Source organism: Hyaena hyaena, unplaced genomic scaffold (assembly GCF_003009895.1).
Source record: "Hyaena hyaena isolate Hyena2069 unplaced genomic scaffold, ASM300989v1 scaffold_343, whole genome shotgun sequence".
In the NCBI taxonomy this organism is placed as follows: Eukaryota; Metazoa; Chordata; class Mammalia; order Carnivora; family Hyaenidae; genus Hyaena; species Hyaena hyaena.
In genome coordinates, this window is record NW_024080975.1 from 1,788,410 (window position 1) to 1,799,557 (window position 11,148).

The following is an 11,148-nucleotide window of genomic DNA, read 5'->3' on the forward strand; positions in this document are numbered from 1 at the left end:
CAAGGTTGTGAATGAAAAATGGGCCCGCCCTTGGCCGCCCTTAGCTGCAGCTCTCCTAGCTGAATGTTCTGGCTGAAGGTGATTTGTCAGTGAAAAACAGGAACTGACACATTTATGGGGCCTGGCAGAGCCGTGGGGGCCAAGGGTTAGGGCGCTCAGGGAGAACCGGGTCTGTACCGCCATCTGCATCTTCCCTCTGCCTCCAACTAGGAAAGGAAAGAAAAGGTGGAACTGCTCTTTACGGACCCAGGCGTGTGTGCACATTTCAGGGGACGATTCACTGTGAGCAGGTAGAATCCTGGCTCCAGCTAGGTGCCAGCAAACTTTTCCTTAAAGGGCCAGCTGGTAAATATTTCTGCCTTTATGGGCCATACTGTACCCGTCACAACTACTCAGTCTGCCTTGGAACGTGGAAGCAGCCTCAGGCAACACGGAAAGCAGTGGGAGTGGCCCGGTGCCAATAAAGTTTTATTTATAGGCATGGGCAGCCGGCCAGGCCTGTGTTTGCACATCCCTGCTGGACGCTTGTTAGGCTAGCAGCGGCGGACAGGGGAAGAGACCGCGTTTGTCCTGCTTCGGGGGGCGAGGGTGGGGGGCCCAGGGCTCTGCTTGAAGCCCAGCAGGTGGGCATTCAGGCCGTCAGCCTCCTGCCGCCACTGTCTTCACTGCCCCCGCGGCCCACAGGGAGGGCTCTCGGAAGCCTCGGAACTCATGCTGCCACGGTCTGGACCCCCCGGGGTCAGCTCCTCTTGTCCCTGAGAGTCCTGGGCCCTGCGACTCGCACAGGCAGATGGCCCCCCCATGGCCCTCTACCTGTTAGCAGTAACACCCGCTGGCTGCTGGAACCTTCCGTCCCGCAAATGCGTGCTCACCTCCCAAAGTCCACACAGAAACATTTTGCAGCGATGACGACATATTTTTCAGGCGTGGGAACTTCAGCCTGGGTGAAGGTGGAGGGGCAGCACTTAGTGCAAAGGTGTTTTCTTAATGTCGACATCACCCTTGAAAACAGAGTCACTGAAATAGCTGCTCAAGCACAGCCCACACCCTGGGGTCTCTCCTGTGGCACCAGCGGGGGACGGAAGTCCCCAACAGCGTCGGAGGTGGCAGCACCGTGTCGGCGCCCGGCTCCTGGCCCTCTTCTGCGGGCGGGGCCCTTACCCGCCGCGTGAACTGGGCAGATGTCTGGCTGTCTCTGTGTTGTCCCCTCTGGAGTAGGGGTGGGGACAGTACGGATGTGCGAGGCCGCCATGAGCACTAAGTGAGTTAATTGTTTAAACAAAGCTCACGCTCTTAACGTGATCTGTAAGTGCTTGCTTTTACCACTTGATAAGAGGACTGGACACCCTCACCATGGTGACTGGAAGAGAAGTATCAAATTCCGCGCAGGGGTGGGAGGAGGGGAGTGGAACCAGCTGGTTGCTTGTCTCCGCAGCCCAGCACCCCCACCCCCTTAGTGTTATACAGTGGAGCCTTCGCACACGGGAGGTTTCTGGAGCCAGGAAAAGCACAGTGGGGTTGTGACATTCTTTCAGTCCCCCTTTGGGGCGGGGTGGAGTGGGCACCTGGGTTTAGTGCATGAAGGTGGGGTCAGGCTGGCACGGGGTCTCCATCCTCACAGCCAAGCCCTGGGCGGGTCACTGCAGGGGCTCCGGCAACCCAGGCGTCTCACCGTGCCCGGGTCCTGGGCGCACATAGTCGGTCCTTGCTATGCCACCTGGGCATGGAGGGTCCTTGGAGCATCACCTGCCCCCTCACGGCGAGGGCCACTCAGCTCTTCCCGAGGGCTGTGCTCTGCCAGGCAAGCAAGTGTGATGGCCATTTCCTTAGAGCGGGGCCGGGGGTCCGAGCTGGGCATGGGGTCTCCGTTCCCACTTCACAGGTGGAGACCTGGGCCCAGAGAGGGGTGGGACGTTAAGGCTGCCGGCGGGCGGAGGCAGAGCTGTGGCTCAGGTCTCTGGGTCCCCGTATCTCGCTGATGACTCACATGCTGCAGAAGCTTCTGGAGGCTGCAGCTTGCTTAAATGTCTGCACGCATCCTTCTTTGTAGAGTAATGCCAACCAGTCCAGGCAGGAGGAACGACAGGGTAGGAAAGACACCTTCCTAAGTGTAGTCACGGATCAGAGCAGAGTCGTCAGTGGGTGTTAACACCACCGAGTGAGGGGTAGTTGTGGAACGGGTTGTTCACTGTCACCCCAAGGGTCCTCGTTAGTTTACAGCATGAGCGGCTGGAGACCGCTGCCAGGTGCCACTCCAGCCAGCTCGTCACTTGACATCATCAACAGTGGGTGTGATATCCCGTGGCCCCCGTGGGACCCCATCGAGGGAGTCAGCGGGGCCCCGGAGTGATCCTGCCCCAAGGACGTGGCCTGAAGCCCCACGTGGGGAAACCGTCAGCAGATCTCAAGTAAGGGCAAACGATGGTTTGCGCTGCTGGACGTCCATGAAGAAAACCGTGGGGACCGTTCCAGAATTCAGGGGCCTGCAGAGAGTCTCCCTAGTGAGTGCACGGGCCTTGTCGGGCCGAGAGGCACAGGCGGGGACCAGGCATTGCATCGTGTTACTGAATCGGCGTTGGGTTTCCGGGTGCGGTGACCAGGCTGTGCTGCAGAGAGGGCTGAGTGTCCTCAGGGGAGAGGGGGGAGGAGTGTCAGGTGTGCTTCCTCATGGTTCAGCGAGAAGAAAGTTGTGCCTGTGTGCGTGTAGAGTGTAGCTTATCGGGTGGTGTGACCGTGACCCTGGCAGGGGGTCAGTGGATGGGGGTCTAGGAGGAGACTGAGTGTCCACCGCACCCTTTCTAGCAAATTTTCTGTAGGCTCGAGGGGGGAGGGGCTTGAGCTTAGTTATCAGGTCTGATTAGTCGAGGGAGGAAGAGGATTGTACACCCAGTGCGCTAGGTGTCAGGAAGACCGCTGTGTGGACGCAAGCACAGGCAGGTAGCAGAAGCTTCCGCCAGGCTCTGGAGAGCGGATGGCAGGCAGGCAAGGTCCTGACCAGACAGGAGAGCAGCAGGTGACTGGCCAGCCGTGTGGGAGTCCGGAGACTGCATGCCTCGGGTACTCCAGGGTGGCTTTCTAGAACTGAAATCCACGCAGCAGACGTTTGCTGACTCGGTGCAGCCGGGCTAGGACCATGGTGAGGCAGGCAGGCACCCGGGGCACAGACCTCAGAGAGGCGCTCGCTCGTGGAGGCACACACATGCCGCGTGTGTCAGGCCCTGGGTGCCAGCACCTCCTTAAATCCCGCGTCGCAGGATCCTTGCCTCCCCCGCCCCCGTCTTGGTGCTGAGTATCACTTTAACCTCAAAACTCCGTGAAGCAAGTCCCATATATATCAGGTAGGGTTCTTTCGATTGGGGTGTAAGTAACAGAAAAGCTGGCTTACAGTACGAGCGTAGTTCATTGGGTCATGTCAGCTGAAAGGTGCGTGGGCATATCGGCTTCAGGAGCAGCTTGATCCAGCGTCCGGTTGCTGTCATTCAGCTCAATCTCACTTCCTCCTTTGTTGGGGCCCCTTTCCCAGTTCATCTCTCCCCTCCCGACTGAGCCACTTCCAGGGCCGCCTCCTCCAGGGCTAACGTGTAGCTGAGAGAGGCCTCTGACCCAGCATTTTCCGTCTGAATCTTGTCACGTCTCCTCGGACTTTGTTGGGTCATGTGTCTACCTCTGCACAGTCACCGCGGCCCGAGGGAGGCAGCGCACCGAATAGTTCGGGCCTGGCCAGTGGGGCTCATTTCTGAGCCCAGGATGGGGTCAAGAGCAGAGAACATCTGCTGCAAGTGGGGCGGGGGGTGGTCACCAGGAGGAAGCGGGGGCCTTTGTCAGCAGAATGAATGCACCCTGGGCAGCAAGACCACAGGGCCCTCTTTTTATAAGCGAGGAGGTTAAAGTTCAGACAGGGTAAGTCACTTACCCAGGGGCACATAGCTCAGTGATGGGGTTGCCGAGATTCAAACCTGGAGTTGTGCTTTCTGTCCGTCATGCTTCCTGGGCCACGTCTTCTCACACCAGACTGTCAGCTCTGTGAGGTCCAGGGCCCCACGTCGCCCAAGGTGCCGGCCTCCAGCCTCGCAGAGTGAGTCCTAGTGACAGAATTCACACTGCGGAACAGTGGTGCTAGCTCGTAGGTCTCCTCAGCAGGTCCCAGCACCGAGTACAGGGCGAGAGCAATCAAGGTTCCACCCAAGAACGATTTCCATCTCGGGGCGCCTGGGTGGCTCAGTCGGTTAAGCGTCCAACTTCGGCTCAGGTCGTGATCTCACGGTTCGTGGATTTGAGCCCTGCATCGGGCTCTGTACTGACAGCTCAGAGCCTGGAGCTGCTTCAGATTCTGTGTCTCCTTCTCTCTCTGACCCTCCCCTGCTCACACTGTCTCTCTCTCTCTCTCTCTCAGAAATAAATAAAACATTAAAAAAAGAAGAAGAAAGATTCTCGTCTCAAGCACTTCAGCCCTGACGTTAGGTTCTGAGCCCAGGTTCTGGCTGTGTTCGCTCTCCCTTTTCCATTCTGTAATGGTTTTTCATTTACTTCCAAGGATTGCCGAGGCAGCAAATTACAAAACCCACCCGCTGTCTGCAGTCAGCTACCTGATTTCCCTGGAGGTGTCCCCACCACCGACGCTCTCCCAGAACTTGTCGGGGTCCCCCCTGGTCACCGTCCAGCTCAGGCACCAACTGGTGAGTGACAGTGGGTCCGCTCTCACTTCTGGTCTTTGGTCTTGCGTTGAGGAGACCGGCGGGCTGTGGGACGGTAGACAGGCTCTTCCGTGGCCCTGGCGCTGCCCACACGGGCGCCTTTCTCGCCCTCAGTGCCTCTCCTGAGGCTGTTGGTGGGAAGTCCCTCAGGTGGTCACGCAGTGTAGACTTTGGGTAACAAGGCCTTTGGGACCCCATGCAACTTTCATAGACACGTGTAGATGGATATTTCTGATTTATAGTAAACGTCCTTCTAGGGGCACCTGGGTGGCTCCGTCGGTTGAACATCCAACTTTGGCTCAGGTCATGATCTCACGGTTCGTGGGTTTGAGCCCCGCGTCGGGCTCTGTGCTGACAGCGTGGAGCCCACTTGGGATCTTCTGTCCCTCTCTCTCTGCACCTTTCCTGCTCATGCTCACTGACGCCCTCTCTCTCTCTCTCTCTCTCTCTCTCTCTCCCACTCTCTCTCAAATTAACGTTAAAACAAAAAGTCCTTCCTGGAGGAGGGATGCGGTGGCCAGCCCTCACGTGTCCTGGTGGCCATCAGCACTTGCTCCGTGGGAAACGTGCTTTGGAGCTGAGGGCGGGGCGGCCGTTTCTGCGTGGTTTTGCTGTGTTGTAACGGGGATTTTGTCTGCATTGGCTTCCCCGCTGTCAGTGGGTAGGAATGGCAGCTGCACCGGGACACACATGTGCTCTGTCCTTAAACAACACCAGCTCCTCTCGTGCCGTGCGTGATGTGTCCCGAGATTCTCTGTTGATTCAACACCCGGGCGGTGTGTTTTTTAAGGAATTTATTTAAGGACTCACCATACGTTTGCTCGTTTGCACTCGTGCAGAAGACATTTCCTTCCAGCGTTTTCTACACCATTCTGTTCCATCCCGTCCCATCCTGTTCCCCCAACCTTAACTGAGGGCCTATGTGTGCGGGCTGCTGTGTCCCAGGCCTCTCCCGTCCCACCCTCTGCACACACAGCCCTGACCTCAGAATGCCCCGCACCCGGCCTTTCTTTCTTTTTCAAACAATCACCAACCATTAAGAGAATTTTAAATTGTGGTGAAAGAGACATAACCTAAAACTTGCCGTCTTACGCATTTCCAAGTGCCCCGTCCAGTGGCATTCGCACGTGGACACTCTTGTGCCGCCGTCCCTCGCCCCTTCCCGAGCTAACGTTCCGTCCCCGTGGCCGTTGGCCCGCCCCCAGCCCCGGCGCCTGCCACCTGCAATCTGTGGCCGTGAACCTGACCCCTCTAGGGACCTCGCGGAAGTGGAGTCCTGTGCTGTCTGTCTCTCTGGGGACATTTCTGTCCATTTTTCTGTGCATTTCTGTCCATGCATTTCTGTGCATTTCTGCAACCCTACGTTTTGTTTCCTGGCCACCCACCGGTGGACACTGAAGGGCTCCCCTCCTGTCTGTGAGACGCTGTGCACGGGGGGGGGGGGTGCGGGTCCCTCCCCCAGACCCTGCTCTGGGTCCTGGGTGCGCCCAGGTGTCCTAGAGTGCCACCATGCCTCTGCGCGCTCTGTCCTCCCTTCCAGCCGCACGAGCTTCTCCAAGTGTCCAGAGATCTGCGGCTCACAGAGCCCAGGGCCCTTCCCGGCGTCCACTCTCTTTGGGGTGTGGACAGGGTTGGGCCCCCTTGACCCCTCACTGGCTTCCAGGACGTGTCACTGGAGGCCGCCCCTGTGCCTGGGGGCCCGTCCCCGCTGCGTTACCTCCTCTCGCTCCCTGCACGGTGTCCCTGCAACACAACCACGTGAGTGTTCGCCTGTCTGAATGTCTCCCATCCGCGCAGCCCCGGCCCTCCTGCCCCCCCTCCCCCGGACCAGGGCTGCCCCCCGTCCTGACCCCACACCACCCTCCTCACCAGCGAGTAGGCTGCGAGTGCTAAACCGAGTGACTGCACATTGTGAGAATGTGGCGCTTGCTGTGTGCGATTCCCCGGGGGAGCCCACCATCTGAGGGGCTCTGGCTCCCTGACCTCTGGCCTCACCCCTTCCAGGGAGCCCCCTCCTCCGCGATGCCGCCTGGTGCAAATTGTACTTCTGGAGAGCGGTTCATTCCAGGGTTTTCCCAAAGAGACTTTCCAACCAATGAGACGAAACCTGACACGTTTCCGGGGGTCAGCTGGCCCCGTGAGCACATGTTTCTACTCGGCAGTTTCTTCCGTGCTGCTTGGCGTCTGCTTATTTCTGGACACAAGGTCCCTTAAAAGGGATGGTCTTACTGTTTCCTTAGGACACCACCGTGGGTCAGTCCTGGTCCAAAACCCAGAAGGAAAACAGAGCCCGCTGAGACTGAGGAGCTTGGCTTTGCGTCCCGCACACCCATCATGGTTCTGGGTGGGCCTGCGGGGGGACTGGCTTGGGCAGATGAGGCAGCTCCGGTGGCCGGGCCGCTCTGCATCCTGTTCAGCATCGTGTGGCTCACCGAGCCTGGAACACGTGTGTGTGTCAGAGTCCCGCGTCCAGGTGCCACTGTGGTGGTTGCTTCCTTCCAGTAATCCAGGGTCCAACGCTGTGCTTTGGCCCACGCTGCTGTGCCCGTCCGCGGCTGCTGTGCCCATCCCCGATCCGCAGCTGCTGTGCCTATCCACGGCCTCCGTGCCCGTCCCTGATCCGCAGCTGCTGTGCCCGTCCGCGGCCACTGGCGGCCTCTGCTCCTCCGGGTGTCCCGTCTGACTCCAGGGAGCCTGCTGAGCTCACAGCTTGGACTGCTCAGCCGGGCGGCTGGTTAGAGGCTGTTGGGGGGGACAAGAGCGCCAGCAGACGCACCCGCCCTGAGATGTCCCCGAGGGTCCCGGCCTGAAGCGAGTGCCCCGCTCTTCTGCCTAAACCTGGGTCGGAGTTGGCGGTGTTCTGCTAATTAAAATCGCTCATGGCATCTGATCCGAACCGTAACTTGCGGCTCAGGCTTGGACCGTCCCGTTTCCCTGGTCAGTGAAGGTGAACCTTTGCTGACCTCGGAGGGAGGCAAGGCCAGCGAGACGTAGGTTCTTTAGACACCCTGAGAACGAGAAGCCAGGGGAGCATCTCAGACAGCAGGGTGCTGCCAGCTTTGAGTGCTGTTGTCTGGAATTCACTCATCAGACAGGCTTTCACTCCGACTATCAGAACCCAGGACAGGCCGTGGGTCAGGATTGTCCTGACGCTTGGAAGGGATGGAGTCAGATGGCGGGCCTGTGGTGTTCCAGCATCAGGACTCTGAGAACGGGTGCAAGGGGAGAGTCTGCCTCTCTGTGCACTCTGACCTCACCCCAGCTTAGCCTCGGGCACGGTGGGAGCACAGAGGGGCCCTGGCTCTCTGTGTCGCTCCGGCTCCCCATGGCAGCTGGTGAGGACAGCCAGGCAGGGTGCTCGGGGTGCTGAGACTCCCATCAGCGCCTGCCACCCGGGCCCGAAGGTCCCTGCGGAGCTGGCTCGGGGTCTGAGCAGCGCGGGGTCCAGGTGGCTGAGAAAGGTGTCCATCAGGAAGCCGGTGTGGGGCCACGAGGGCGTGTTAGTCCCCAAGACATTCACGCACTCACACCTTCACTCATTCATTTGTTCTGCAGACTCTGGCTCCCTGATGTCGACCAGGCCACCGGTCTCTCTGCGCCTCTGTTTTGTCATGTGTCGTAATCATGCAGGGGTGACTGACCCACAGGCGGGGCCGTGTAACTCTTCCTGTCTGTCTGGGTCTCATGTGCAGAAACGGGGGCCAGCCCTGGCTGACTTTAGCCAGCAGAGGTTTCCAGAAGGACACCTGGTAGCGCCCAGGAGTGGGGCTGGGAGCTCAGCCCGGGGACCCTGCGCTGCTTCTGTCACCCCAGCCCCTGAGGTGAGCGGGCACCACCCTACGTTCTGCACCCGTGGCCCCGACCCAAATGCAAAGCCACGAGGGAGAGAGGCTGTCAGTGGCCCTGGGGGGTCATGTGCCTGCCCTGGGCCTGACGGTGGCAGGGACGGGTGTCGTCCCCCCAGGAGCACATGCATGGTGGTGTCAGGCCAGTGGCGGTGGGTAGGTGGGCAGGGGGACCGCACGCCAGCGCTGGTTTGACCCCTGCCCTGCCCCGATGTCAAGCGCAGCTCTGCAGGGGAGGGCCACACATCCAGAAGCACGGCCGTGCTGGTGCCGAATGAACGAACCCTTCACAGTTTCCTTAAAAAAAAGAAAAGGAGGAGAGACTTACTGGTGCCCGGGTGAGGAGCGCTGCCCGGGCACACAGGCTGCACGGAGAGGAGAGCGCCCCGGGCACGGCATGTGCAGCACGGGGCCATGTGTACTTCCTGTTGCACCGGGAGTGACAAGTCGTCGTGACCAAGGACGTTCCCAAAAGTTACAGCCTTTACCTCGGGCTTTAGTGTGGGTGAGGCTGTAGCCTTCGGAGGGGCCGGATCTTACAGAGGTGTCTACTCTTCGGGGTGAAATGCTTCCTGTAGGTTATTTGCTTGGGAAGCAGACGTGCAGGGCATGCTCGGCGCAGAGGCTGAGCCCGGGCTCTGGAGCCGGAAGTCCCGACCACGGTCAAGTCAGTGCTTCCCTGGGCACCCAGTGTGCACGTCTGGGGGCTTTCACCCCGGCATCCAGACCCGTCTGAGCCTCAGAGACCCGGGCTGGTGGACGAAGGCAGCTTCCTGGGTGCGGGGCCGTGGCCATGGTCCTGTGGTTCCTCAGGGCATCGCCACAACTTGTGATTTCATGAAAAGAAGCCATAAATCTGGATTTTTAAAAAAAAATGTTTTATTTATTTTTAGGAGAGAGAGAGACAGCATGAGCAGGGGAGGGTCAGAGAGAGAGGGAGTCACAGACGAAACAGGCTCTAGGCTCTGAGCTGGCAGTCAGCACAGAGCCCAACGCGGGGCTCGAACCCACGAACCGCGAGATCATGACCTAAGCGAAAGTCGGACGCTTAACCAACTAAGCCACCCAGGCGCCCCTAAATCTCGTTTTTAAATTATATCTCTGCCTTTGTACTGATGGCACTTAATTCAGATTTGCTTTTCACGTTTTTGACCGAAATATACCTGTGGGTTCAAGTTCAGCCAGTAGGTCACTGCTTTATAATCTCTGTGGGTTTGTTGTTTTTTTTTTTTAGCTTTTTATTTGAAGTGATTTTAAACTTACAGAGAAACTGCAAAACGGTAGCGTTTCCAGGTACTATTCGCCCACCCGCCCCCACTGCTGCTGCCTTCAGTATGATCACCGAAGGCCGGAAGCGAGTAGTGCCCCCACCCCCACCCTGCAGACAGGCAGTGGCTTTGTCGTGCTCCTGCTTGGGCTCCGTTCTGCGGGGACCCTCTCTCGGTAGCTCCTCCAGCCCGTGGTGGGGGTTCAGCTTCTTTGTCTTCGTGACCTTTTTTCTTCGCACAGTTTGCGGAACATCCCTCAATTTGGGGACTGTCAGGACTCGGTTTGTGGTTATGCATCTTTGACAAGAAAAGCCACAAAAGTGATTATGAGGCATTTCTTACGGTCTCATCAGCCTGTATGAGTTTCCTGTGGCGGCTGAAGCAGCAGAGACCTACTCTCTCCCAGTTCTGGGGTCTCGGAGTCTGGGTCCAGTTGTGGTGGGGGGTGCAGGTGTATGTGGGGGGGTCCGGTCCAGGTGTGGAGGGGGGACCAGGTCCAGGTGTGTGTGGGGGTCTGGGTCCAGGTGTATGTGTGGGGTCCAGGTGCAGGTGTGGAGGGGGAACCAGGTGCAGGTGTGTGTGTGGGGGGGACCAGGTCCAGGTGTGGTGGAGGGTCTGGGTCCAGGTGTGCGTGGGGTCCAGGTGCAGGTGTGTGGAGGGGGGACCAGGTGCAGGTCTGGAGGGGTGTCTAGGTCCAGGTGTGTGTGGGGTCCAGGTGCAGGTGTGTGGGGGTCCGGGTCCAGGTGTGTGTGTGTGGGGTCCAGGTGCAGGTGTGTGTGGGGGTCCGGGTCTAGGTGTGTGTGTGGGGGACCAGGTCCAGGTGTGGTGGAGGGTCTAGGTCCAGATGTCTGTGGGGTGCAGGTGTGTGTGTGGGGGTCCGGGTCCAGGTGTGTGTGTGGGGGGTCTAGGTGCAGGTGTGGGGGGGACTGGGTCCAGGTGTGTTTGTGGGGTCCAGGTACAGGTGTGTGTGTGGGGGAGTCCGGGTCCAGGTGTGTGTGGGGGACTGGGTCCAGGTGTGTGTGTGCGGTCCAGGTGCAGGTGTGTGTGTATGTGTGTGTGGGTCTGGGTCTGGGTCCAGGTGTGTGGGGGGGGTCCAGGTGCAGGTGTGTGTGTGGGACCCAGGTGCAGGTGTGTGTGGGGTCCAGGTGCAGGTGTGTGTGCGGGGTGCAGGTGTGTGTGTGTGTGGGTCTGGGTCCAGGTGTGGGGGGGGGGGTCCAGGTGCAGGTGTGTGTGTGGGGCCCAGGTGCAGGTGTGTGTGGGGTCCAGGTGCAGGTGTGTGGGGGGGTCCAGGTGCAGGTGGGGGGCCCGGGGGCAGGTGTGTGTGGGGTCCAGGTGCAGGTG

General features: G+C 59.4%; 1 protein-coding gene across 1 annotated transcript in view; it reads left to right on the forward strand.

The window, feature by feature from the left end:
- Window positions 1–11,148, forward strand: part of ADGRD1 (adhesion G protein-coupled receptor D1) — a 122,335-nt gene that overhangs the window by 43,040 nt on the left and 68,147 nt on the right. Inside the window, exon 14 of the mRNA XM_039249578.1 lies at window positions 4,535–4,676. Coding sequence (XP_039105509.1) covers window positions 4,535–4,676 — 142 coding nt within the window. The remainder of the gene's footprint in view (window positions 1–4,534; window positions 4,677–11,148) is intronic.